This window comes from Salmo salar, chromosome ssa10 (assembly GCF_905237065.1).
Source record: "Salmo salar chromosome ssa10, Ssal_v3.1, whole genome shotgun sequence".
Taxonomy (NCBI): domain Eukaryota; kingdom Metazoa; phylum Chordata; class Actinopteri; order Salmoniformes; family Salmonidae; genus Salmo; species Salmo salar.
In genome coordinates this window covers 26,358,712-26,382,471 of record NC_059451.1, presented here as the reverse complement: position 1 = coordinate 26,382,471, position 23,760 = coordinate 26,358,712, and the positions used below count along the sequence as shown (strand labels likewise).

Sequence of the window (23,760 nt, the reverse complement as noted above, 5' to 3'; positions counted from 1 at the left end):
TGATTTGAACCGTTTATAGTAGAGTAGGCCTGTGATCCATGAGATCCTTCCAGCAACATGAACCAGAGAAGAAGTTTGCCAAACAATCTTTTGGATGTGTCCCTGCCTCCCTCTGAAGAGAGGTGGAGTGTGTGTGTGTGTGTGTGCTACGCACATATGCGAGAGAGAAATCAGAACGCCACTGTTTCTGTCTGCCCCAGTCACCACACAGCGCCTGGTATATGAAGTGGCAGTTAAAAGGCATTCCTTGGTAGACTCCGGCTGTGGTGTTATAGCGTGGGCCCCAACAAGGTCCTCTTCTCTGTCCCCATCAACACCTTTGTCCCCCACGTCTCAGCCCAGAGGTCAACTGAAGAGAACCGAACGCTTTGAACAACTTCCCATCCCATCTAGTTTCTATGATGACAGGGGCTGTGAAATGTTATTGTGAACTGTTTAATGCAGAACAGGACTGATTCTACACAGAATTGTAACATGTGACAGTCAGGTCTGACACGCTGACCTCATTTCATTCACCATCTAGTTCAGTGTAATTTCCTGCTTTCTCTCTCTACGAATCACAGCGTGACGTCATTAGTACAGTGATAGAATTACAGTAGGTTACATGCTTTTTTTAACACAACTCTGATGAAAGAAATCAAGTGGGAGAGTGATTCCTTTGATGAATAATAGTATCATGATTTATCAACATCTGGCCTCCCTCTGCTGTCTGCTCTGTTATTGCCATTTAACAGTGGCTTTGTTCAGCACTACAGTTTTAGTGTGTGTGGCTGGGGATCAGCAGAGGAGGATGGGGGTCCACGAGGCCTGCATCCCCCACCTACCACTTCCTGGCCATTCAACATTGGGGCTCATACCAGCCCCAACTAATGTCAAGGTGACTGAGCAGTAAGCAGAGCTTATCACCATCTCTCTGCTGGGGAAACTGAGCAGACACGTGTGAAACGACTTTTACCCCATATGACCATGGAGCATTTGGACTATTGAATGTGACTGTGGGGCTGATAAAATAACAGAAGGAAACAGGCCCGTCTCCCCATGCATGTTGACTACACAAGTCTGCAGCATGAGAGGTGTTGAGCCTGCTTCACGTCGTCAACTAGAGTGTAGGTTAGTGAATCCCTGGCATGCTTGGCTAATCTACTACTTTGTTTAATAATTAACTTCAGAACGGTAGCCTACATTTCCTGCACTGCTAAATGGTTGTCTTGTAAAACACAGCCTATGGGCTGATCCTGATACTAGGCTGCTCTGGGTCACTGCCAAATGTCCTGTTTTTCATACATGAGAAAGTCGACTACCTGACTTGAATATGTTCACAAAGTCATTCTTCTTTCCGAGAAGAGGGTTACCAAGCAAGCATATTGTGTAGTAAATTGTCAGCTAGCTCAGTGAAATGCATCCTGGGAGACAGACAGCCCCTTGTCTGTCTGTTCTATGTTTCCACAGCAACAACTACCAATCAACATGTTAGTATGCAGATCTCTAAAATAAACTATGATCATTATTTTTCCTTATAGGCTATAACATGTCCTTCCTACTTGGCTCATTGTCTTGGGAAGGAAAACATCAGCCTGTGAATCAATAGGAAGTGTAAATGTATGCAAAAGACAAAACTCCTGGAATCCTGCCACACACACACACACACACACACTACTCAATTCCCCCCTAGCCAAAGTGGTTCAGTCTGTATTTATCTGGTCGATAAGCAATACATTGCTTTGTCATCTAAACAAAAAGGTGAAATAATGCAGTCCACGTTCTCATGTCTTGTTTCCCCTTCATGTAAACAGACCCAAACAATTAGTCCAGCTGCAAGAGGCCCAGCAAAAATGAATGGGGAGTCAGTGAACTCTATTACCCTCTCATACAACTCCAGCCAACACTCAGAGAGCCCACGCTAAAGCGCAATTCATTTTCCATGCTCGCAGAACAATGGCTGCCAAATGCGCAAAGTTCTTGGAACAAAACAAAAGCAGAAATGAATAAACAAAGTGGGACACCAGGTCAAAGACAACCACTGCTTGTGTGGCACAAAATAACTTGCAGTGCCAGTACTCAGTCTCCATTCAATGTTTCAAATGCATGGCCATGACTTGTTTATTACAACATGTTATGCCCTGTTTATTACCGTCAATGAGGAAAGAGGATTATTGAAAATGGTGCAACACTACAGTTCAGGTGATATGCATGTTTGTAGTGTGGATGTCCAGAGCACAGATTTGAATCACAACAATATCACCTGGCTGAGGTTGCTGGTGGGCTGTTTTGTACACATTGGGAAAAGGCATCAGACGGACATCAAGCCCAGCAGTGTCAAAAGCCTATAGTGGTCAAGAGCAATAAGATAACCCAGTATGAGGACCCTGTGGGTGTAAAGTTGTGGGAGCGTCAGCTGACCTACCTGTATGAACCCAGGACACAAACACCACCGTTTCTGTTCCTAACGTTCAAAAGGTCTACCACGTCATGAGTTTATAGCCTAAATTAGAACAAGGTCAAAAGGGTATTCATTCACCTTGAGAGGCATTAGCTGTGTTCCCAAGGATACTTTTGTCACAGAGGATGGAAAATGGCTGTTGTAGCCAATGTTCCAAACGTACATTTGGCATTCAAACCAGACATCGTGTGAGAGTAATGGTAATGACTGTATTGAGAGTCATTTTTGCTAAAAATCCCACACTTTCCATGTAAAATTCCTAATGCTTTGACTAATGTCTTGTCAAACTGTCTGCGACAGAATGCAGAACCTGAAGCTTCGTCACCGAACTGACATCCAATCAAGAGGATTTAAAAAGGCCTGAAATGTAGTGTAGTGTATTCATGCACTGCATTTGAGGATTTGGTGGCCTAATGTAATGACTTTAGGCTACAACACACAGCACTATAGCTAGTGACCGTGGCAGTTAACCAGGAAAGACAATTAAGATCTGCAATATGCTTAGTTACAACCTATGGCTAGGTTACATGTTCCAGATTAGCTAAAACTAAATCGGATTCTAAGAAAGTTTCTGTGCTCTTGAGGTTACATGGTCCATTAAATCCAGTCAGGGATGGGAAGAGTTGCAGAGATCAGAGTGGGGACACATTTTCAGAGCGCACCAGCCTAACAGGAAGAGCCCAGCAGCTGTGTTTTCAGCTGTATTTTTTATTTCACCTTTATTTAACCATGTAGGCAAGTTGAGAACAAGTTCTCATTTACAACTGCGACCTGGCCAAGATAAAGCAAAGCAGTGTGACACAGACAACAACACAGAGTTACACATGGAGTAAACAATAAACAAGCCAATAACACAATAAACAAGTCAATGACACAGTAGAAAAAAAGAAAGTCTATATACAGTGTGTGCAAAAGGCATGAGGAGGTAGGCAATAAATAGGCCATAGGAGCGAATAATTACAATTTAGCAGATTAACACTGGAGTGATAAATGAGCAGATGATGATGTGCAAGTAGAGATACTGGTGTGCAAAAGAGCAGAAAAGTAAATCAAATAAAAACAGTATGGGGATGAGGTAGGTAGATTGGGTGGGCAATTTACAGATGGACTATGTACAACGATCGGTTAGCAGCTCAGGTAGCTGATGTTTAAAGTTGGCGAGGGAAATAAAAGTCTCCAACTTCAGCGATTTCTACAATTCGTTCCAGTCACTGGCAGCAGAGAACTGGAAGGAAAGGCGGCCAAATGAGGTGTTGGCTTTGGGGATGACCAGTGAGATATACCTGCTGGAACGTGTGCTACGGGTGGGTGTTGTTATCGTGAACATTAATTGTGTGTAAATCTCAACTAGATTGCTCTCATTACCCTGGGGTTGTACTGTAGAGGCAAGGTGTAACAGTGTCATGAAACAAAGCTTGGCTGAGAACAAAACATGTTATCATTTTACAAATTAGTTTTAAATAAAAAAATATCAGAATTGAGCCAGGCTTTCTTGAGAGTAATGAGCAATCAACCTCTCCTCCCTCGATGTATGATCCCAAAAACCAAAACAGGAGATTGTAATGCCTTGTAGACCCACACGATTTTCACACCGCAAAAGGAAAGGAGAACTCTTCATTTCAGCTGAGATTTACAGTTTGGTCAATGTCCTACTGTTTTAAATCAGTGGTGGATTTGAAATGTGCTCATTTGAAACCGTTCTCTTTGCACCTGACTGGAAATAGGTCAGAGACAAAAGAAATATGCTGGGTCATGGTGAACCATTGTCTCAGTCAGCCCTCAATTGATGTGACCAGATCTCTACAACTTGATAGAATAGAATCCCAAATACAGACCAATTATAGCCTACTCATTAGTCATCATTACCCAGTCTTCTTTCACCATGGCTGTCAATGGAAGGAAGCAAGGGCCCATCTTTGAACCAGACCAGCCTGCTGGCCTCACCTGACTTAACCCCACGTTGTCCAGATTAACACAAAAAAAAAAAGCCTGGACAAAGGAGGTCCACCAGCCAACCCACAAATCATAGGAGGGACTGGGAGCAACACAGAATGTGAATCACCTTCCTCAAACATCTATTATAGATGGGCTACATTATTCACAGGACATGAAATGAACCTATCACAGATAATATAGTCATATCTAATGTATCGCTCTATACAGGGGGAATGGCTTGAATTGATGCTCCAAAAATCTGCATCAGGCCTTCTCCATTAGGGGTTCAGCTTGTCAAAAACATGACAGAATCCCAGGGCCAGGATGATGATCCAGTCAGTAGGATTAGCATTCATTGAACAGTGTTAAACTGAGCTCTGCTGCTTCTGCTACCGAGGCTCCCTTTTAAAGCTCTGACAGTCAGTGAGGCGTTACAATGCACCGTCCGCATAGAAGACACACACTGTGTCTAGAGAGCATGAGCAACCCCCCATAGTAAAAACCCATTTTAGAACTCCCTAATAATCAGATAAGAGGCATGGGCGTTGAAATCATTCTGACAGATCATGGGTCATTTACCTTGTAAAACGAAAAGACTCCAAAGACAGCCAAGTGTGTCCAGGGCAGGCTTTGACAAGCGGAAAATTAGAGGGGCATGAAATAGCAGAAAGCAAAAACTAGGGGAATGAGGACGACTCACTAGGCTAAATAGCTGAGCACTGTCTGAAAATGTATGTATGAGGACCGCACTTCTTTAAGTGTGTGATATCTCAACCTCATGTTGCACTGTTTTATATCAGAGAAATCCCTGACTGCATCTCTAAAAAAGTACAGAATGTCAGCTTGCAAACTCGCAACACAAGTCTAGATAAAATAGATGAAGCCACACTGTAAACCACAACCAACTCTTTCCTCCAATATTAGGTCTAATGACCTAATAATGAGCTATACTTTACCATAAAACTGCACAACAAATGTGACTAACAGACTAAAATCTGTGCAGATAAAGTAAAGTAAAGAAAAATGTACTAACGCATGCAACCCAACGCCGCAGGCACCCTGGCTATGCAGTAGGGCCTCCACCTATCAAATCCCTGTTGATCTGTGATGCCTCCTGATCCACCTCTCTCTTTCTCATCCTGTGTAATTTACCTAGGCAGGGCAGCATTTCCCCTCAATGTTCCCAGTCTGCCTCTCAGAATGCAGGGAACACACGTTACGCACTATTCCCCATCTGTCTCCAAGACCCCGTCTACCTCCTCCTCCGTTCACACTCTCCCTGTTTAACACCCCCCCCCCCAAGCCATGCCTGTAGCACAACTTCCCTTTATTAAAAGACAACATCCACACACTCCTCTACACAATCCTGCGATTCCACTCTCAGCAACCTCACCGACGATAAACGACTTAAGGATGTGTGCCGGAGACTGACTGCAACAGCAGGTCTCAGCTGTGATTTAACGTCTGTGACCTTAATTGATCTCTCCCTCTCTCTCGATCACTCGTCTCACACAAATGACCAACCTCACATTAACCATGATCATCATCATATCCCTCCCTGTTCAAAGCCGTTGCAATCAACAAAACATAAACTAGCTTAGAAGAAATCGGTTATGAAAAAGAATGCTAGAATAACTGTTGATAGCCTGTGTGCTCAGCTTGGTAACACTTAATCTCACACTGATCTCCAGTCAGTCAGTTAGACATGTCAGCCCCATGTAAAAGGATGTGTTAGGTCTCAAAGCCATGGATGAATGCCAGGTAGACAGAGAAATGAGAAACGTGGAAGGGCCTACAATAATGGACCATCAGCCCAAAAATCATACTGTCAATATGATGACACTACTAACGAACACCTGTCATACCGTGACTACAAATAGTGATAGGCTTAGTTGTGTTTTGATTGCATTGTAGTTCGTTTACATTTCTGAATATTCTATTGTGAAACCAGACAGCTATTAGCATGTGTTGGGCAATCTCTGTTGTTCTAAAGTAGAAATACAGAATTACAAAATCTCAATGTGACGTTAGGTAGAAGGAATCAGGCCTAAATTAATTTCATTCAATAAAAGAGACAAGGCAGATAACACCGGTGTTACTGTGCTAACGATGCAAATTCAATCTGCAAATTTAGATTTATTTTAGCGAACCAGACACTGGGGAAATAACCCAATTATGTTTTGAGGGAGATTCCTGATTGAGATGTAGGAGTAAAACAATATGGAATGGGCATTTTGAATCAAGTTGGTTCCCGCATGGCACACAGTTAAAATATATGGGATACGGGCCTAACATGCACCCAGACAATTAGCCACATAATCCTGCAAATCTGCGGGTATATAGTCAATAGCAGTAATCCGCTGTGCTACATGAGTCCTAGAAAGCAAGGATGGTTATTGTGTCTACACAGCAAGGAGAATGTGTTTAGCATGCAAATCAATACATTTCAATTGCACAATGTGGTACAAATTAGGCATTTTACATCATGGTGCAGTAGGTTATGAGTATAGCCTACTTGCTGAAACCTTTATCATACAGACAGCTCTTGCAAGCAAACAGTATGAGCCTCACATACTGCTATTCCCTGAGTAAAGTATTTTCAGGGCACAGACATGCTATACAGAACGTTAATTCAGCAGTAACTGAGATTCGTTCATGAAAAACAGTAGCAAATATAGACATTTTCTCAGCAATACAGGTTCAAAGTTGATCATACTGAAGTGAACCCATATGTGCCACATTATCACATGTTGACTAAAGCTTCAACATATTGTTCTGTTCCCTCAAACTGCATGACAGCGCAGTTCTCTCTATCAATGTTAGCTAGCTATCAGTGTAATTGGTATGAAACAAGCCAATTACTTCCTTGACTATCATGTTGGCAGCAACACTGCAGGTTTTGCAACTACACATTTTAGAATTATAAGGGGGAGAAGCTGCACTGGTAAGCTACCGGTGATGACCAAAGCGTTTTATGGGCAACACCCGTTACTGGAATAGCTACATTTCATATGAGTTCAATGTCCCTGATAAGTGAAGATTATGTTCTCAATAAAAAAAAAAAATGTGGAACGGAATTTCGTTGCAAGTAACATGGTAGATGGCTACTTGCACAAAGTAATTAAGACAATAACCCCCTTGGACAAGCCGGATGATGTAGCCAGGGCAAGGGGCTGGCAGTCATAGACAAGCCAGACCAGACAGAACATGACAAAGACCGTACCTTGAATTAGCTCCCCAAAACGTCTGTTCAATAGGCAGTTCATTGTTATATTGGTAAAATAATAGTCTACTATTGTTTAGCTAATTATATGACTTGCGCAATCTCCTAGAAAATCGGGAGCAATGGTTAAGCTTGACGAGTCACTCACAAAGACCCTGCGAGGAAGCAGAGCAATAATTAAATAACCTCGATATTTTAGAACCAAGTTATTCTAAATGTGTACGTGCATTGTTTCATGCTGGGGTAGTAGATCCATACGAGCATCGAGAGAACAGCACAGGGGTTTGCTTACTAGTCACCGGTGTCTCCACCTTTTTAGGGATAGTCTGTCTTTGAACTAAGAAACAGGGTGTGATAAGCGCCCTATTCATCTGCTAAAAATAAGAAATAACGGATCCGAAATCAAACCACAGTCAGAGACGTGTTATAATAATAAGTGAGCAAATGATCTGCCTTGCTTGGCTGATATTTTTACACGTATTGCCTATTGTTTACCGTCTCTATGGTAAAGGTGCATGTCAGGATTAGCCTGCTTAGCTGGCTAGCTTTACACAATGCTAGTAAGGTACCCGAGCACCTTCATTGAATTCGTGCCAAGTTGTGTGGCAGCTAGGTGTGTTGTCCACACAAGAACAAAGAGAGCGAAATAGTTTATACCAATAGCTATCAAACTTACCCAAAGCTCCGTTCCCCAAGTCATTGCGGACGCCCCTTGTTACTAAACCCCCAGATTGTCAGCGTATTCCCCGCTCAAAACTCGCCAAGGTTGCGTTTCCAATCGTTTGCCGTCGTCTGTGGTGTAGCTACTCCTTGCTCACTCTGGAGGAGCTGTCTGATTTAGCTTTGCCGGAGGAAGTTGGGATCTAGCAGAGGATACAGATAAACGGGAGGTTCAGGTTCTCCAATAACATTTTCAAGGCATGCATATGATTTCGTATTATTTAGAAATCAAGCAAATAATTATATAACTTTAAGACAACACATACAATAATTGAGTTAAATCAAATGAGTTATTCTACAACTATGGTGATGAGATAATCCTCTTCACACTATTTTTTTTTCTTCCCCAAATTTGGTGGGGAGAGGAAGACTTTATGAAGAAAATGTATCAATCGATTAATTTTGTTGAAATATTCATATTAGCTCATATCGACCATTTCATCAGTTGTCACAACAATCACTTATGGATGATTTGGTTGGAATCATTTGCCTCAAAAGTTAGCCACATTAAGTAATTAATCGTTTATTTAACTCTTACTGTTGAATGAAAAATGATGTATGAAACAAACATTAGTGGGGAATGTCAGGGAGCTGTAATGTCACATGTTGTATGAATGCCGCAGTCCCCTATGAGTTCTGTGATTGACTAACATGCTTGATATTTTTTATTGATTCGTAAATACCGCCATCTAGTGGTATGTATGGGGCATGGTCTAACAAGATAGGCGCGTTGAAGGATCACTTTTGTTTCCGCCCAGACGTTAATTTGTGTAACACCTAGAAGCAAAGTCCATTTGTTATGGAAATAAACTTGAGATACGTCTAATATTTTACGCAGCTAAACAGTCATGTACAGTTGCCTTTCAAGGTAAGTACTGTGGTGCATGTAGTCCAAAGTAGGTAGCTATGTCATATTGCTGAGATTGTTACAAAGCTAGGTAACGACTGCTGCTAGTTACGTTCACAACAGCCAAAATACTGTGACGACCTTTGGCATACTTAGCTAGCTGATGCACATAGTGTAGCTGTGTGTTACTTTGTAACACTGAATGGTGCAAAATAGTTTGCTACACAGGACGTTGGTGGCATCTTAATTGGAGAGGAATAGCTCGTGGTAATGGCTGGAGAAGAATAGGTGGAATGGTTCCCATGTGTTTGCCATTCCATATGCTCCGTTCCTGCTGTTATTATGAGCCGTAATCCTCTCAGCAGCCTCCACTGGTCTTCTACGATGTTTAAAAAGTAGCTACACTTGTCAACAAATTAGAAATAACTGGGCGTGTTGTCAATCAATTAGCTAGATTTCCCATTAAAACATTCTCTACATTGTCATTCATTCATTGCTTTTCAGGGGTTTGAGGACCAAAGGCAGACTATGTCCTGGTTATGCCTCCTCTCAGTCACCTCTATGGAACGTTGACCCGTGCACACACAGACGTCCAGAACGCTGTTTACACTCAAGGACATCAGCAGGTAACCTATGGCAACCTTTGGCACACATTTTCTCAGGCCGAGCTAAGCAGCTGCCAGTGGCAGCCTGCTTGATGGGCACCAGTGTGCACAGAAGACGATTGCCAAGTGCCTTTCCAGTTTTAGATGAAGCCCTTCAGCCAATTCACAATGACGTATTTGAGGCTAACCTACGAAACAGCCAGGCATGCCAAGAGAGGTAGGTCGAAACTGCATACACCTCAGCAATCTCAGTGAATCAACTAGTTTTCCATTTCTGCTGTATAGTATTAGCCTTCTGACCATGGTTGCCCTTCCAGGTATATTGAATACATGAAGAAGGTGAAGAAGGGGGGTGGGGAGAATGCAGTAAAGAGACACACCCAGAGAAACAAGAAGATGTTGGTTACGGACCGTCTTCGCTTGCTGTTTGATGACGGATACTACTTTGAGCTGTCTCCCTTTGCTGGAATGGGCCTACCCTATGGAGACATCCCCTCAGCAGGCTGTCTCACAGGTAGAGGGTTCCCTGCTCTGTCAGTGACGGATGCTCTTAATGCATGCTTATCACTCAGAAATGTGAAATATCCAACCTGAAATTTGGCAGCAAGGGAAATGTCTTGTTCCAGTGCATTGTAATAAAATATGTATAAGTAAGAATGAGTTCTACTCAGCCTTATTGCTTCATTATGCACTTCACTGTTGCAGGTATAGGTAAAATCAACGGGTTGTGGTGTGTGTTTATTGCCAATGATGCTACTGTGAGTGGTGGTACAGCCTATCCCATAACCGTCAAGAAGCAGCTCAGAGCCCAGGATGTAGCTATCCAGAACCGGCTTCCTTGTGTCTACTTGGTGGATAGTGGAGGTGCATTCCTTCCTCTTCAGGTATGAACTCAACTCATTGAGATTAATACAACTGATGAATGACTCAATACGTAATTGCTTAGTTTACTCCATCCACAGTCTGAGATTTTCCCTGATAAAAACCAAGGAGGACGTACTTTCTACAATGAAGCCATCATGTCTGCCATGAAGATCCCTCAGGTGAGACAGAAATGCTAAACATCCCATTGAAGACAATCCAAACACAATATATTCTACCCATGAATGTTGTATCTTACTCCCTCTAGGTATCCGTGGTTTGTGGTTCATGTACAGCTGGCGGTGCATACATCCCCACTATGGCAGAAGAGACTGTGATGGTGCACCGGATCGGGACGATATTCCTGGGCGGACCGCCCTTGGTGAAAGCTGCCACAGGGGAAGAAGTCTCCCCAGAGAATCTGGGTGGGGCCACACTCCATGCAGAGTGAGTGAGTGAATGGAAAGCCTACAAACTCAAGTTCTCTGTGAGATTCACTATACTACTATATCTGCACTAATAGGTTCAAACTTCACCTCCCCCTCCCCCGCTGTTTCAGAGTGAGCGGCTGTGTGGACCACTTTGCCTCTGTGGAGAAGGAGGCCTATGAAACCACACGTAACATGATCTCTACCCTCAACTTTGAGCTGCCCGAGGAGGACGAGGCAGGGGTGGAGGAGCCTCTACATAGTGTAGAGGAGTTGATGGGTCTGGCCCCACAGGACTATGACCACAGCCTGGAGGTCAAGCTGGTCAGCTCAACACACACACTTAAACCAACAGTCACATCTCATGGGGATGTTTTAGAATTACAATTATTCTGTAACCTTTTTTTCTGTTCTTTTTTTCTGGTCAGATCCTGAGTCGGCTGACTGATGGCAGTAAGTTCCAGGAATTCAAGGCTCGATATGGAACAACCCTTGTGACTGGTTTTGCCAGAATTGGCGGGTAAGAGCTGTTGATTGACACACAGTCTTTAGTTTTGAAGTATTTACCCATCCTCCTCCACTGGTTTAGTAGGTTGAGATGCCTTCTAGACTTTATCTTAGAGGTCAGACTTTTACATCTCCCTTCATTATGCATACATTTTAATGTATTTTATTGCTTCAGAAAGTAGCTGTATATTGGAACCTCTTAAAACCTCTATCTTCAGATAACATTAATTAACTGACACATTTTTGAAGCAGAATGTTTAACAAAAGAGCGTCAGGAGATTAACGGTTAACCCTGTTAATTTGCAAATTAGATTAGTGTGCTTCTTTGTTCCAACCAATCAAATCTTTCCCTACCCCAACAAGAGTCAGATTAAGATGGGCAATGTTTTTGAATGAGAATGGAGAACACAAGGGAAAACAAGTCACTTCAGCCAGCTTTCATCTGCTTTTACAAAGAACTTCTCTGAGAGCAACTCGTTGCCACGGCAGCGGAATGTTCTAGAGGCAGGTTAGCGTTGTTCGTCATTAATCTTGTTCTGGAGGCAGCGCTGCAGAGTGGTCACTAGCTGCCACAGTCATAAAATCTGATTTGAAACCTAACCCTAACCACACTGCTAACCCTAATGCCTAACTGAAACATTTACAGTATAGCCATGGCAATAAACGTCAACCTGCATTCTAGATCCCAGAGGGTATTGTCATTTTAATCAGGGTATGGTGCTCAAACAATTCATCAAGAAATTACTTGATGAAAACCCATAAATCTTGATGGAAAGTTTATTTTGTTTTGTATTCTTAAACTCCACTAAAAGTACTAAAATACAATTTGCACAACTGCTGTATGAAGGCAATACATTTTATTCAATTTAATGCCTAACTTGCAGTATATACTTTTTCTTCAGGCATCAGGTTGGCATTGTGGCGAGCAATGGGGCGCTGACGCACAACGCATCATTAAAAGGCAGCCACTTTGTCCAGCTGTGTGACCAGCGAGACATCCCCCTGATATTCCTACAGAACACCGTCCCAACGCCCGAGAGGACCCTCTCCCAAACCCAGGTATGGCACTGCAGCCAACCCTGAGCACTCACCACAGAATAAAACCACACTTTTCAAACAGGAATACCAACTCTCCAAAGAGAAAGGACTCCATTACTCCGAATGTAAAACAAAAATTGGTCAGGAGGAGCACGGAGAAGCCTCTCAATATTCTTTTGTAAACAGACATTCCTGTGGAACTCAGCGATGTTAAATAGAACTATGATTAAAATCAGGTCTCAAAATCAATACAGCCATGTCTCCAGAATGTTCTGTTCTTGAACGTGGACGTGGAATTTCATGTCTGTGTGTTAACATGTTTCTGCTGGTGTTACTCATGGACCAATCTGTTAACTGTGTATGTATCCTCTCTACTCTAGGCAGAGACCAACACCAACAGACTGAAGGCTCAGGGTTCCATGATGTCAGCTGTGGCATGTGCCTCTGTTCCAAAAATCACCATCGTCATTGGGGGATGCCATGGCGCTGAAAGTTATGCTATGGTTTGTGCAATAGTGCCAGCAGTAGTCGCTGTATGAAAATTTCCCCGTTGCTTACACATCAATTCCCTTATACACTCAGTGGCCAGTTTTAGGTACACCACCCTGTTCCTACAGACTGAGTCACGTGGCTTGCTATATAAAGCTGGCAGACGGGCATCGAGTCGTTCAGTTACAGTTCGATTGAACATTAGAATGGACAAAACGAGTGACTTAAGCGACTTTGAGTGTGGTATGATCGCTGGTGCCAGGCGTGCCGGTTCCTGTATCTGAAAAACGTCTGCCCTCCTGGGATTTACACAACGAATCCTGGTTCCCGTTACGTCATACTGATGGCAGAGTCAGGATTTGGCGTGAGTGGCATGAGTCTATGGCTCCATCCTGCCTGATGTCAACGGCACAGACTGGTGGCGGTGGTGTGAGGAATGTTTCCCTGACACACGTTAGGTCCCTTCATACCACTTGAGCAACGTTTCAATTCCCAAACTATTCAGGCTATTCTGGAGGCAAAGGGGGGTCTGACCCAGTACTAGATATGTGTACTGAAAATACTAACTAAACAGGTCTCTCTCTTTTCTGTGTTTTCCTTTATCTAGTGTGGCAGGTCATTTGACCCAAACTTCCTATTCCTTTGGCCCAATGCCAGAGTGTCCCTGGTGGCCCCTGGTCACTCTGCAGCTCTGGCACAAGAGAAGGAGGATGTTGAGATGATCAATAAGCGGTAAGTTCAACCAGTGGCAGTCGGTGCAGTTTAAGATGAGGGAAGACGCACATTTTTTTTAATGAGCATGGCCTTATATCTATTACAGCATATTGGATGACTGTCATTCATATTCCATTCACCCAGTTCAATGTAACGTCGATAGGTTTAGGCTAATACATGATACTTAAATTTTCCCTATACCCATCATGAGGTTGCTACAACCTAACCTATGAATGAAAGTTTACAATGTAGGTGCACAGGTTGAGAGAAATTTGACAGACATTGACACATTCAGTACCACCTTGCACACTATTGCTTGCATCTAGCTGATCTAGGGAGTAAGCATTAGTCCAACAGTTGTAAACAGGAGTTTCTAATAGATAGATTCAGGTATGTTTATCCCCGTTTCATTCTGTTTGCTTTCATTTAAGATTGTTGAAAAAGAAATTGGTGGAATGAATGCACCCCTGATCACACACAGTTCTATTTCATTGCAGCCACATACATTCAGCATGATCCCTTTGATTGTTGTAGTATTCCTTATCGCATCTATGCACTCTCCTCTCACCTTTTCCCTTCGCTTGTGGACTTAAGTGCACAACACATCAGCTGTCTGTGACCAGGCTAAGAAACCTTTCCAAGCCAAACCGTCATATCATAACCGCTACACACAGCCTACATCCACCATATTATGTCATATTCAACATAGCTACTAGAACTAATGCGTTAGTTAACTCGCTACAATCATGCACTACAGTTTAGCAGTTGCATCGGCAGGCCCCGGTGGCAATAAATAAAAAAGCTTACCTTGACTTGGAAGAGTTCCAGTGTTGGATAGCCAGCTATCTAACATAGCATCCCTCTCTGTTTGAGCAAGGTGTTTGAGTAGGCTGAACTAGCTAGCTGCATTTGCTAGCTAAATGAAAGTGGGGGAAAAAAATATTTTTGATTAAATGAATTTGTTCAAAACTGTTAAACTATTGTCTTTCTCTCCCTTTTGAGTCAACTACTCACTATATTTTATGCACTGCCATGCTTTAAATACTAGATTCATTCTCTGATCCTTTGATTTGGTGTACAAGAGCTCTGATAGGTTGGAAGACATCCTCTGGAAGTTGTCATAATTACTGTGTAAGTCTATGGAAGGAGTTGAGAACCACAAGCCTCCTAGGTTTTGTATGGAAGTCAATGTACCCAGAGGATGACGGAAACTAGCTGTCCTCCGACTACACCATGGTGCTACCCTACAGAGTTGTTGAAAAAAATGTATTTAACCTTTTATTTAACTAGGCAAGTCAGTTAAGAACAAATTCTTATTTACACCATATCAAACATCTCCAATCCAAAATCAAATCTAGAATCTGCTTTCTATTTCGCATCAAAGCCTCCTTCACTCACACCGCCAAACTTACCCTAGTAAAACTAACGATCCTCGACTTCGTCATCTACAAAATAGCTTCCAATACTCTACTCAGCAAATTGGATGCAGTCTATCACAGTGCCATCCGTTTTGTTACCAAAGCGCCTTATACCACCCACAACTGCGACCTGCATGCTCTACATATTCGTCGCCAGACCCACTGACTCCAGGTCATCTACAAGTCTATGCTAGGTAAAGCTCTGCCTTATCTCAGCTCACTGGTCACAATAACACTCACCCGTAGCATGCGCTCCAGCAGGTATATCTCACTGGTCATCCCCAAAGCCAACACCTCCTTTGGCTGCCTTTCCTTCCAGTTCTCTGCTGCCAGTGTCTGGAACGAATTGCAAAAATCGCTGAAGCTAGAGACTTACATTTCCCTCACTAACTTTAAACATCAGCTAACCGATCGCTGCAGCTGTACATAGCCCACCCAATATACCTCATATTTACTTTGCTGCTCTTTTGCACACCAGTATCACTACTTACACACCATCATCTGCTCATCTATCACTCCAGTGTTCATCTGCTAAATTGTAATTACTTTGCTACTATGGCCTATTTATTGCCATACCTCATGCTATTTGCGCACACTGTATATAGACGTTCTTTTTTTTCTTCTGTGTTGACTGTACGCCTGTTTATTCCATGTAACTCTGTGTTGTTTCTGTCGCACTGCTTTGCTTTATCTTGGCCAGGTCGCAGTTGTAAATGAGAACATGTTCTCAACTAGCTTACCTGGTTAAATAAAGGTAAAATAAAAAAAAACAATGACGGCCTACCCCGGATGACTCTGGGCCAATTGTGTGCCGCCCTATGGGGCTCCCAATCACGGCCGGATGTGACAGAGGCTACTGCAGAACGTAATTGCAAAACAGTGTGTTTCAATTAATTATTTGGTGACATGAATTTATTTAAAAACGATCACTTTTCAATTTTTCTGAAATTCACTGAGGATTGTTCTCCTTTCTCTGAGGAGCCTCCACTGCATAGTACGGTCTTTCATACAGGAATATGACTGTTTGATTTGTTTGTAAATGTCTCAGTGGATGTTAACAGGAGTGTTTATCCTTCTAGGTTGGAGAAGGAGAGCTCTGCATTCTTCTCGTCTGGCAGACTTTGGGATGATGGAGTGATTCTTCCCCAGGACACGAGGAAGGTAAATGGCATTTAGCAGAAGCTTTTATACAAAGCAACTAAGACACACAGGACCAGGATTGATTTTAAATCTCTGTAGAATCACAACTGCCACTTAGTAAGGTCACAGTCGTGGCTGGTCCTCACTGACTGGAAGCACATTTTGCGGTTTATGATGGGAATGTGGAAAAACCAAAACACTTACGTAATGGCATAGTTTAGTTGGCTCTGGCCATCACAAGTTGTTATTTTTGAGAATCTCTTTGCCTTTTGAAATAAGTAGGGTTATTGAATGCTACTTGGTAGATTTTTTTCTATTTTTTAAATACAGATAGTGTTAAGTCTTCTGTGAATCTTAATCAGTTTACACATGCCCATTACATTTTTCTTTCTCATTAGGTTCTGAGTGATTGTCTGAAAATCATCAAACAACAGGAATACCAACTCTCCAAAGAGAAAATAAGGACTCCATTACTCCGAATGTAAAACTTTTTTACAATTGTCTTTTAGGAAGAGGTCTGTTAAATCTGACAAAATGCCTTAACAATGAAGTGCTGATCACAGAAAAAAACATTGGAGATTTGTAATAACATTCAATGCAATTTTGTTTATTTGTATAAAAGTAGCAGAATGTGTAAATACAACTTGAAACATGTACCATAGAAGGCAAAAGAAATTGTTGTGTCTTAATTCTTACATAGTGCCTTCAGAATGTATTCATGCCCCTTGACTTATTTACACATTTTGTTACAGCCTGAATTCAAAATGTATTAAATACCCATCTACACACAATACTCCATAATGACAAAGGGAAAACATGTATTTAAAAATGAAATACAGAAATACACCCGAGTCAATACATGTTAGAATAACTTTGGGCAACGATTACAGCCGAGTCTTTCTGGATACATCAAGAGTTTTGCTCTCCTAGAGTGTACAATATTAAATACTCAAGTTCTGTCAAGTTGGTTGTTAATCATTGCTAGACAGCCATTTTCTAGTCTTGCCAAAGATTTAAGGCGAAACTGTAATTAGGTCACTCAGGAACATTCAATGTCGTCTTGGTAAGCAACTCCAGTGTTTATTTGGCCTTGTGTTTTAGGTTATTGTCCTGCTGAAAGGTGAATTTGTCTCCATGTCTCTTGGAAAGCAGACAACCAGGTTTCTCTAAAAAAAAAAAAACTCCCTAGTCCTTGCCGAGAAGCATACCCATAACATGATGCAGCCTGCCCCATGCTTGAAAATATGGAGTGTTACTGATGATAGATTTGCCCCAAACACACTTTTTATTCAGGACAAAGTTAATTTCTTTGCCGCAGTTTTACTTTGTTGCAAACAGGATCCATGTTTTGGATTAATTTTATTCTGCACAGGCTTCCTTTTCACTCATTTAGGTTAGTGTTGTGGAGTAACTACAATGTTGTTGATCCATCAGTTCTATTACAGCCATTAAACTCTTAAAGTTGCCATTGGCCTCATGGTGAAATCACCGAGCAGTTTCCTTCCTCTACGGCAACTGAGTTAGTATCTTTGTATGACTGGATGGTGTATCAATACAACCAAAGTGTAATTAATAACTTTACCATGCTCAAAAGGATATTCAATGTCTGCTTTTTTGTTTTACCCATTACCAATAGGTGCCCTTGGAAAACCTCCCCGGTCTTTGGGTTAATCTGTGTTTGAAATGAAAGTGCTCGACTGAGAGACGTTACACTATTGCACACAGGATGAGTACATGCAACTTGTGACACATTTAGGCTTGCCTTAAAGGGGTTAACATTTCGATACCCCATGTCAAAATTGAATTGTTATATGTAGGCCAGTGACACACAATTTAATCTATTTTAAATTCAAGCTGTAACAAAATGTTGGAAAAGTCAAGGTGTGTGAATACTTTCTAAAGGCATTGTACATGGTTCCATTAAAGCTAACGAGCACTAGGCCTTTAGGTCAGAGTTATGACAGATACAACACTTGACCAAAAGTATGTGGACACCTGCTTGTGGAACATCTCATTCCAAAATCATGGGCATTAATATGGAGTTGGTCACCACTTTGCTGCTATATCAGCCTCCAGTCTTCTGGGAAGGTATTCCACTAGATGTTGGGGACTTGCTTCCATTAAGCCACAAGAGCATTAGTATGGTCTGGCACTGATGTTGGGCAATTAGGCCTGGTTTGCAGTCGGCGTTCCAATTCATCCCAAATGTCTTCGATGGGGTGGAGGTCAGGGCTCTGTGCAGGCCAGTCAAGTTCTTCCACACCGATCTTGACAAACCATTTCTGTATGGACCTCGCTTTGTGCACAGGGGTATTGTCATGCTGAAACGGGAAAGGGCCTTCCCCAAACTTGTCACAAAGTTGGAAGCACGGAATCATCTAGAATGTAATTTTATGCTGTAACGTTAAGATTTCCCTTCACTGTAACTAAGGGGAACTAGCCCACACCATGAAAAATAGCCACAGACCATTATTCCTCCTCCACCAAACTTCACATTTGGCACTATGCATTGGATTTGGGCAGGTAGAGTTCTCCTGGCATCCTCCAAAGCCAGATTTGTCCGTCGGACTGCCAGATGGTGAAGCGTGATTCATCACTCCAGAGAACACAGTTCTTGTGCTGACATTGCTTTCAGAGGCCGTTTGGAACTCGGGTGTTATTGTTGCAACAGATGATTTTACACGCTACGTGCTTCAGTCGGTCCTGTTCTGTGAGCTTGTGTGGCCTACCACTTCACGGCTGAGCCGTTGTTGCTCCTAGACATTTCCACTTTACAATAACAGCCCTTACAGTTCACCGGGGCAGCTCATTACAGGAAAGAAATTTGACTGACTTGTTGGAAAGGTGGCATCCTATGATGGCAGGATGCCCCATTGAAACTCACTGAGCTCTTCAGTAAGGCCATTCTACTGCCAATGTTTGTCTATGGAGATTGCATGGCAGTGTGCGCGATTTTTATATACCTTTCGGCAACGGATGTGGCTGAAATAGCCGAATCCACTAATTTGAAGGGCTGTCCACATACTTTTGTACAGTGTCTATCACAACATTGACTTTGAAACTATGCCACGAACAGGCTACATCAGTGATATATATATATATATTTTTTTTTGTTTTTAAACATCGCCAACAAAGGTTTTAGTATTATGATTGTCCCTTTCTCCTGTGGAGTGGTATTGTAGATGTGTTGAATGTAGTCCTAAGGCTTGTACATTCCATGGAAGGTGACAGGGATGATGACCTCCACCTCAGCCCGTGCGATCTCTGTCAGGTCTCTGGCATTGAGGATGAGGAGGTACCCTGGCCTCTGGTCTGCTCCAGGGTTCACCACGATGCTCAACAACACCCCTAGGAAGAGGGAATAGAGCAGTGTCACAACTACAAAAAGAGAATCCTCCCATCTCAACTCGTATCACACCTCAAGTTGTATAGTATTGGTATGTCGGTCTTTTACATCACACTAAGGTGGATCCTGCTTAGGTAAGTCATGCTACCTGATCAGTTAATGTTAAAGACCACAGATTGTGCCTCCTGTCTGTCATGATATTATAGAATCTCCTAAAATCCCCCTCTGTTTACCGTCATCTTCTTCCACAGAACCTGGGGTCTGCACAAAGATGGGCTCTGAGGGGTAAGAGTCTGGCTCCTGCCACACCCACGTATCCTTAGTCTTCACGTTCAGTTTGCAAATCTAGAGCATGACACAATCAAAAACTTACTCCCAGAATGACTGTACTAGAAGATTAGTCTAATCATCGACTTGGCTAATGCATCACCAGCGTTCCTGTCTGCATGCTATACTCACCCTGTCAGGGATGAAGTGGTTCAGGCCCAGTCCATAGGCATAGCTGTAGTTCTTCCCAGAGAACTTACTGTAGTTGATCTGAGGGAACTCGAAAGCTGCAATGATAAAGGAATTCAAATGACTGATTCAATCGAGTGAGGAAAATCTTATGACTGATGATATGACAGATGAACGGATATTTAGTGGCATAATATATTATATTTAGATGGTATAAGAATAGGGGAGCCCTCAAGGTTTAATGAAACAAGCTGCGTGTGTGTTACCTTGTCGTGGTCCAGAAAACAGAACCTCAGGCTCCAGCCAGATGGTTCCATCGCTGCGCATCACTGCAGTGGCTGTGGTGTACGGAAGGGATATCAGATTCTTCCCCTGTTCCTCCTGCAAGTTCAAGTACAAACAGGAAAAACTTAACTGATTTAGTCCTCTATCCTGAGAGGCTAACATCAAAGCAGTGATAACTCCTTACTCCAGAAATGACAAGATTAAGGCCACAACACTTACCTTGTAGACGTCCATGGGCAGATCGTATCGCCGGACCTCTGGCTGAGGTGCCCTCATAGCAGCTTTCTTCACTTCCTCCCAGTTCTCCCGCAGATTGGCCAGATATAGGTAGTTGTAGACAAACTCATGACTAAAATTGAACAAGAGAAAGAGGCACTGGATAAGTGTCTTGTACATGTGTTCTTCTCAAGTCATTACAACATCCGGTCAGTATTCACCCTTTCCAAGTACACAGGTCAACAACGATGAAGCCATCATCCTCATAGCTGTTGATGTGATGGAAGAGATTGAAGGCAGAAGTCCTGAATTTATGCTCTATGTATTCAGCTGGGTCCTTTGTAGCCAGATGGAACCATGTCTAGATGAAAAGGTATACTGTTAGCTAGTGATGAAGACAGAGAGATTCTTTTAGTATGAATAATCAACATCGAAATGCTAACAGGCCTTGAATACAGTTTGATAATAGTGGTCTAGGTGTTCCTTTACTTACGCCCATGGTTTCGTTTGACTCAAAGCAATCCATGTAATTTGTGCCCCAGATGCTCCAAGCGGTCAAGAATTTTAGAAGGTTTATCTTCACTGGAGTCTCAACGAAGACAAAGTAGTTTTCCGTCATTCCAAAGCTGATGGAGGATGCAGAAAATGTATTTTAATACATTTAATGTGCAAGAATGTTACAAACAAGAATGTGAACTCCAGGGGCCCAGGTTTCCAAAAGTTATCAATCAAGTCAATGATTTGTCTGTTCTATTCCTTCTATTTCTATGTATTTAATCCTATAGGTGAAAACCAGACAACTTTTGAAAACTGTATACTGACAATCAGCAATGTCACTAACCTGTGAACATAGGAAGGCTTGAATCTCTCACTGCTGGGGAGCTGCACAAGAACCTTGGACTTTGCAATGGGATCTGACTTATCTGAAAACAAGAATCACAACCAGATAGCCATTTGATGATTTAGGGACACCTCACTTCCAGAATATAGTATCAATGCTGTATACAGAACAAACCTTTCGGTGTGGGAGGAATTTTGACAATGTTGTAGGCCAGTGACATATTCTTCCCAAAACAGTTCCCAATGTTGTACACCGTTCCGTCACTTTCAATGTGTGGATGAGCTGTCACTCCATTGACCGAGAGGTAGTCACACAGGTCCACCTGGAGAAAGAGTTTGAGAGACTTTCTTTGTGACGAGTTCTTATGTTCACTCAATCTGATGTCAGCCAGAGGGAGCAGCACATACCCTTTTCAGAGTCTCCAATGTGTCTGGGTCGACTTTGGTGATGTAGTTGGTTTCTGTGCAGGCATAGAAATCCTCACCAACTGGGTACACGTTCACTAAGCAATTATCTGTCACCTCAATCCCTTTGAAGTAGGTGAAAAACCTACAAAAGACAAGAATGGACAATTTGAATGTTGCGTATAATAACTAAGTCATGACCCATGAGTGTTTAACTTGATTATCATAAAATGATAGCAAATCACCTTGAGAAGATATTTTTGCAAGGATCTGGGTAGGCTGCTGTTCCAAACTCAGTGATGACCACTCTTTTCTCTGTCATGGCTCGCACATAGGCATCGGTTTTGACAAATCTTTAGAGAAACAGTAGTTAACAATAATTACAACCAATATCATTTAAACATGTAGCTTGGAACATACAGATTGGGAATCGATAGGCCCACTTTTGTTTCAGCTCTTTCCAAAGCTTTTGAGAGCAGCAGTTCACTGTGTTTTACTATTCAGTTTTAATGAGAAACAGTCCTCATTGAGGTTTCTCAAAACATTCCAGTCAAATTTATGGGCCGAGGGGAACATTTCCCAGAACTGCACAACTACCATCAGTGTGTAGTGTAGAATTATTGTATGCCCTCCTCATAAAATATTTTACTACCTCACGGTTGTAAAGTGTTACACATCACTGAAGTCAACATCAACACAGAGGGGCTTACTTCCGATAGTATGTCACGTGACCGTTCTTTAGGTCAAACTTGTGCATGAGGGCCTGGCCATCAAAGAGGTGGTAGAAAGGCTCAGCCCCCACCTCGAACAGGCCGGGTCCAAGACGCAACAGACTGCCACTCAGCCATTCTGGGATCACACCTGAACACAGCATGAAATGATCCATGTTACCCTGTTGTGCTCACTCCGCTCTTAACCGTCATAAAACCCCAAACCTTCTCGCTTGTAAACCAAAGGGTAGTGGAGTCTCACAGACCTGTTCCTCACATACCTACAACCACAGCAGGAATAGGCTCATTCAACTCTTCACATGTCTCAAAGATTTTCTTGTAGCCACCAGCCGGATGCTCAATTCTGAAAAGCAAACAAAGTTCCTCCATCAAATAGAAACATCCATTCACATGAAATCCTAGGCTGCTGATCCAACTAATCTTTTCAGACCTAAAAGACACAATTACATACCTCATTATTATTGCCTAAATAAAATAAAAAATGGGTTCAAAACAAAAAAATACATCTGAGACCAGAAAAAAAACATGTTCAACTGCTTAACACTAGCATGCAGCAAAAAAGTCATGTGAGAAAAATGCTTTGATCTAAAAAGCTTTGCACAAGAACAGTTACTCAACTTACATACTCCTGTCAGTTATGAAAAGTGGAAAGTATGCAAAAAAGGAGGTAGTTTACTCACCAACTTATATGTGGAAAAAGTTGTGAAGCTAAGGAAAATGTATAAAAGGAGTTACTCACCGACTAACCATTTTCCTATTGAGAATAAACACAGCTTGTGTGCAGGAAATCAGTCTGAACTGTGGAGTGATCAGCAGCCTTTATAGACACTGTTAGATTCCCAGGCAGAGTGCCGGGAGTTTGAGAACCTCCCCCCAAACCAATCAGAGGTCTCTGAAACAAGAATCCCTTTGTACCCAAACCATTCACTTTTAACCCACCGCCCCAATACACCTCCTTCAGGAATCTCTCAGCATAATTAAGACCAGAACCACATTTGCTAACCTGAGCCCACCAAACATACCTAAATCAAGAGGGAAAAAAACAGGAAAGTAATGTACTTCATTATGCAATATCTTTCTTGCTTGTATCAAATGTTTTGTACATGTCAGAGAAAG

At 42.3% G+C, this 23,760-nt stretch overlaps 3 protein-coding genes across 8 annotated transcripts in view; 1 reads left to right on the top strand and 2 right to left on the bottom strand.

Moving 5' to 3' along the window:
* Positions 1 to 8,450, bottom strand: part of LOC106613886 (formin-binding protein 1-like) — a 43,407-nt gene extending 34,957 nt beyond the window's left edge. For 3 of the 4 annotated variants that reach the window (XM_014216604.2, XM_014216607.2, XM_014216605.2), the window contains exon 1: positions 8,275 to 8,450. In XM_014216604.2, the coding sequence (XP_014072079.1) occupies positions 8,275 to 8,298 (24 nt within the window). In that variant the 5' untranslated portion in view covers positions 8,299 to 8,450. The remainder of the gene's footprint in view (positions 1 to 8,274) is intronic. The other variant, XM_045687570.1, reaches the window with a different exon arrangement.
* A 569-nt stretch (positions 8,451 to 9,019) lies between these two features.
* si:ch211-198n5.11 (methylcrotonoyl-coenzyme A carboxylase 2) lies at positions 9,020 to 17,328 on the top strand. The gene is made up of 13 exons (XM_014216602.2): positions 9,020 to 9,186; positions 9,670 to 9,987; positions 10,088 to 10,284; positions 10,476 to 10,654; positions 10,733 to 10,813; positions 10,900 to 11,078; positions 11,191 to 11,383; positions 11,488 to 11,579; positions 12,469 to 12,625; positions 12,985 to 13,107; positions 13,701 to 13,825; positions 16,305 to 16,386; positions 16,764 to 17,328. Exons 1-13 carry the CDS (start codon positions 9,167 to 9,169, stop codon positions 16,848 to 16,850), a joined length of 1,833 nt encoding a protein of 610 aa, XP_014072077.1. The 5' UTR covers positions 9,020 to 9,166; the 3' UTR covers positions 16,851 to 17,328.
* Positions 16,952 to 23,621, bottom strand: LOC106613887 (retinal Mueller cells isomerohydrolase). 3 transcript variants are annotated; one of them, XM_014216608.2, is made up of 14 exons: positions 23,384 to 23,621; positions 22,905 to 22,987; positions 22,624 to 22,774; positions 22,159 to 22,266; positions 21,917 to 22,058; positions 21,684 to 21,831; positions 21,510 to 21,591; positions 21,162 to 21,294; positions 20,890 to 21,029; positions 20,672 to 20,801; positions 20,434 to 20,548; positions 20,171 to 20,265; positions 19,945 to 20,056; positions 16,952 to 19,713 (listed from the first exon to the last, which is right to left on the bottom strand). In XM_014216608.2, exons 1-14 carry the CDS (start codon positions 23,392 to 23,394, stop codon positions 19,565 to 19,567), a joined length of 1,599 nt encoding a protein of 532 aa, XP_014072083.2. In that variant the 5' UTR covers positions 23,395 to 23,621; the 3' UTR covers positions 16,952 to 19,564. The 3 variants fall into 3 exon arrangements, with proteins under 3 accessions (XP_014072083.2, XP_045543524.1, XP_045543523.1); XM_045687568.1 differs by having other exon boundaries at positions 23,392 to 23,438; XM_045687567.1 differs by lacking the exon at positions 23,384 to 23,621 and adding an exon at positions 23,096 to 23,115.
* Between the last annotated feature and the right edge of the window lie 139 nt (positions 23,622 to 23,760).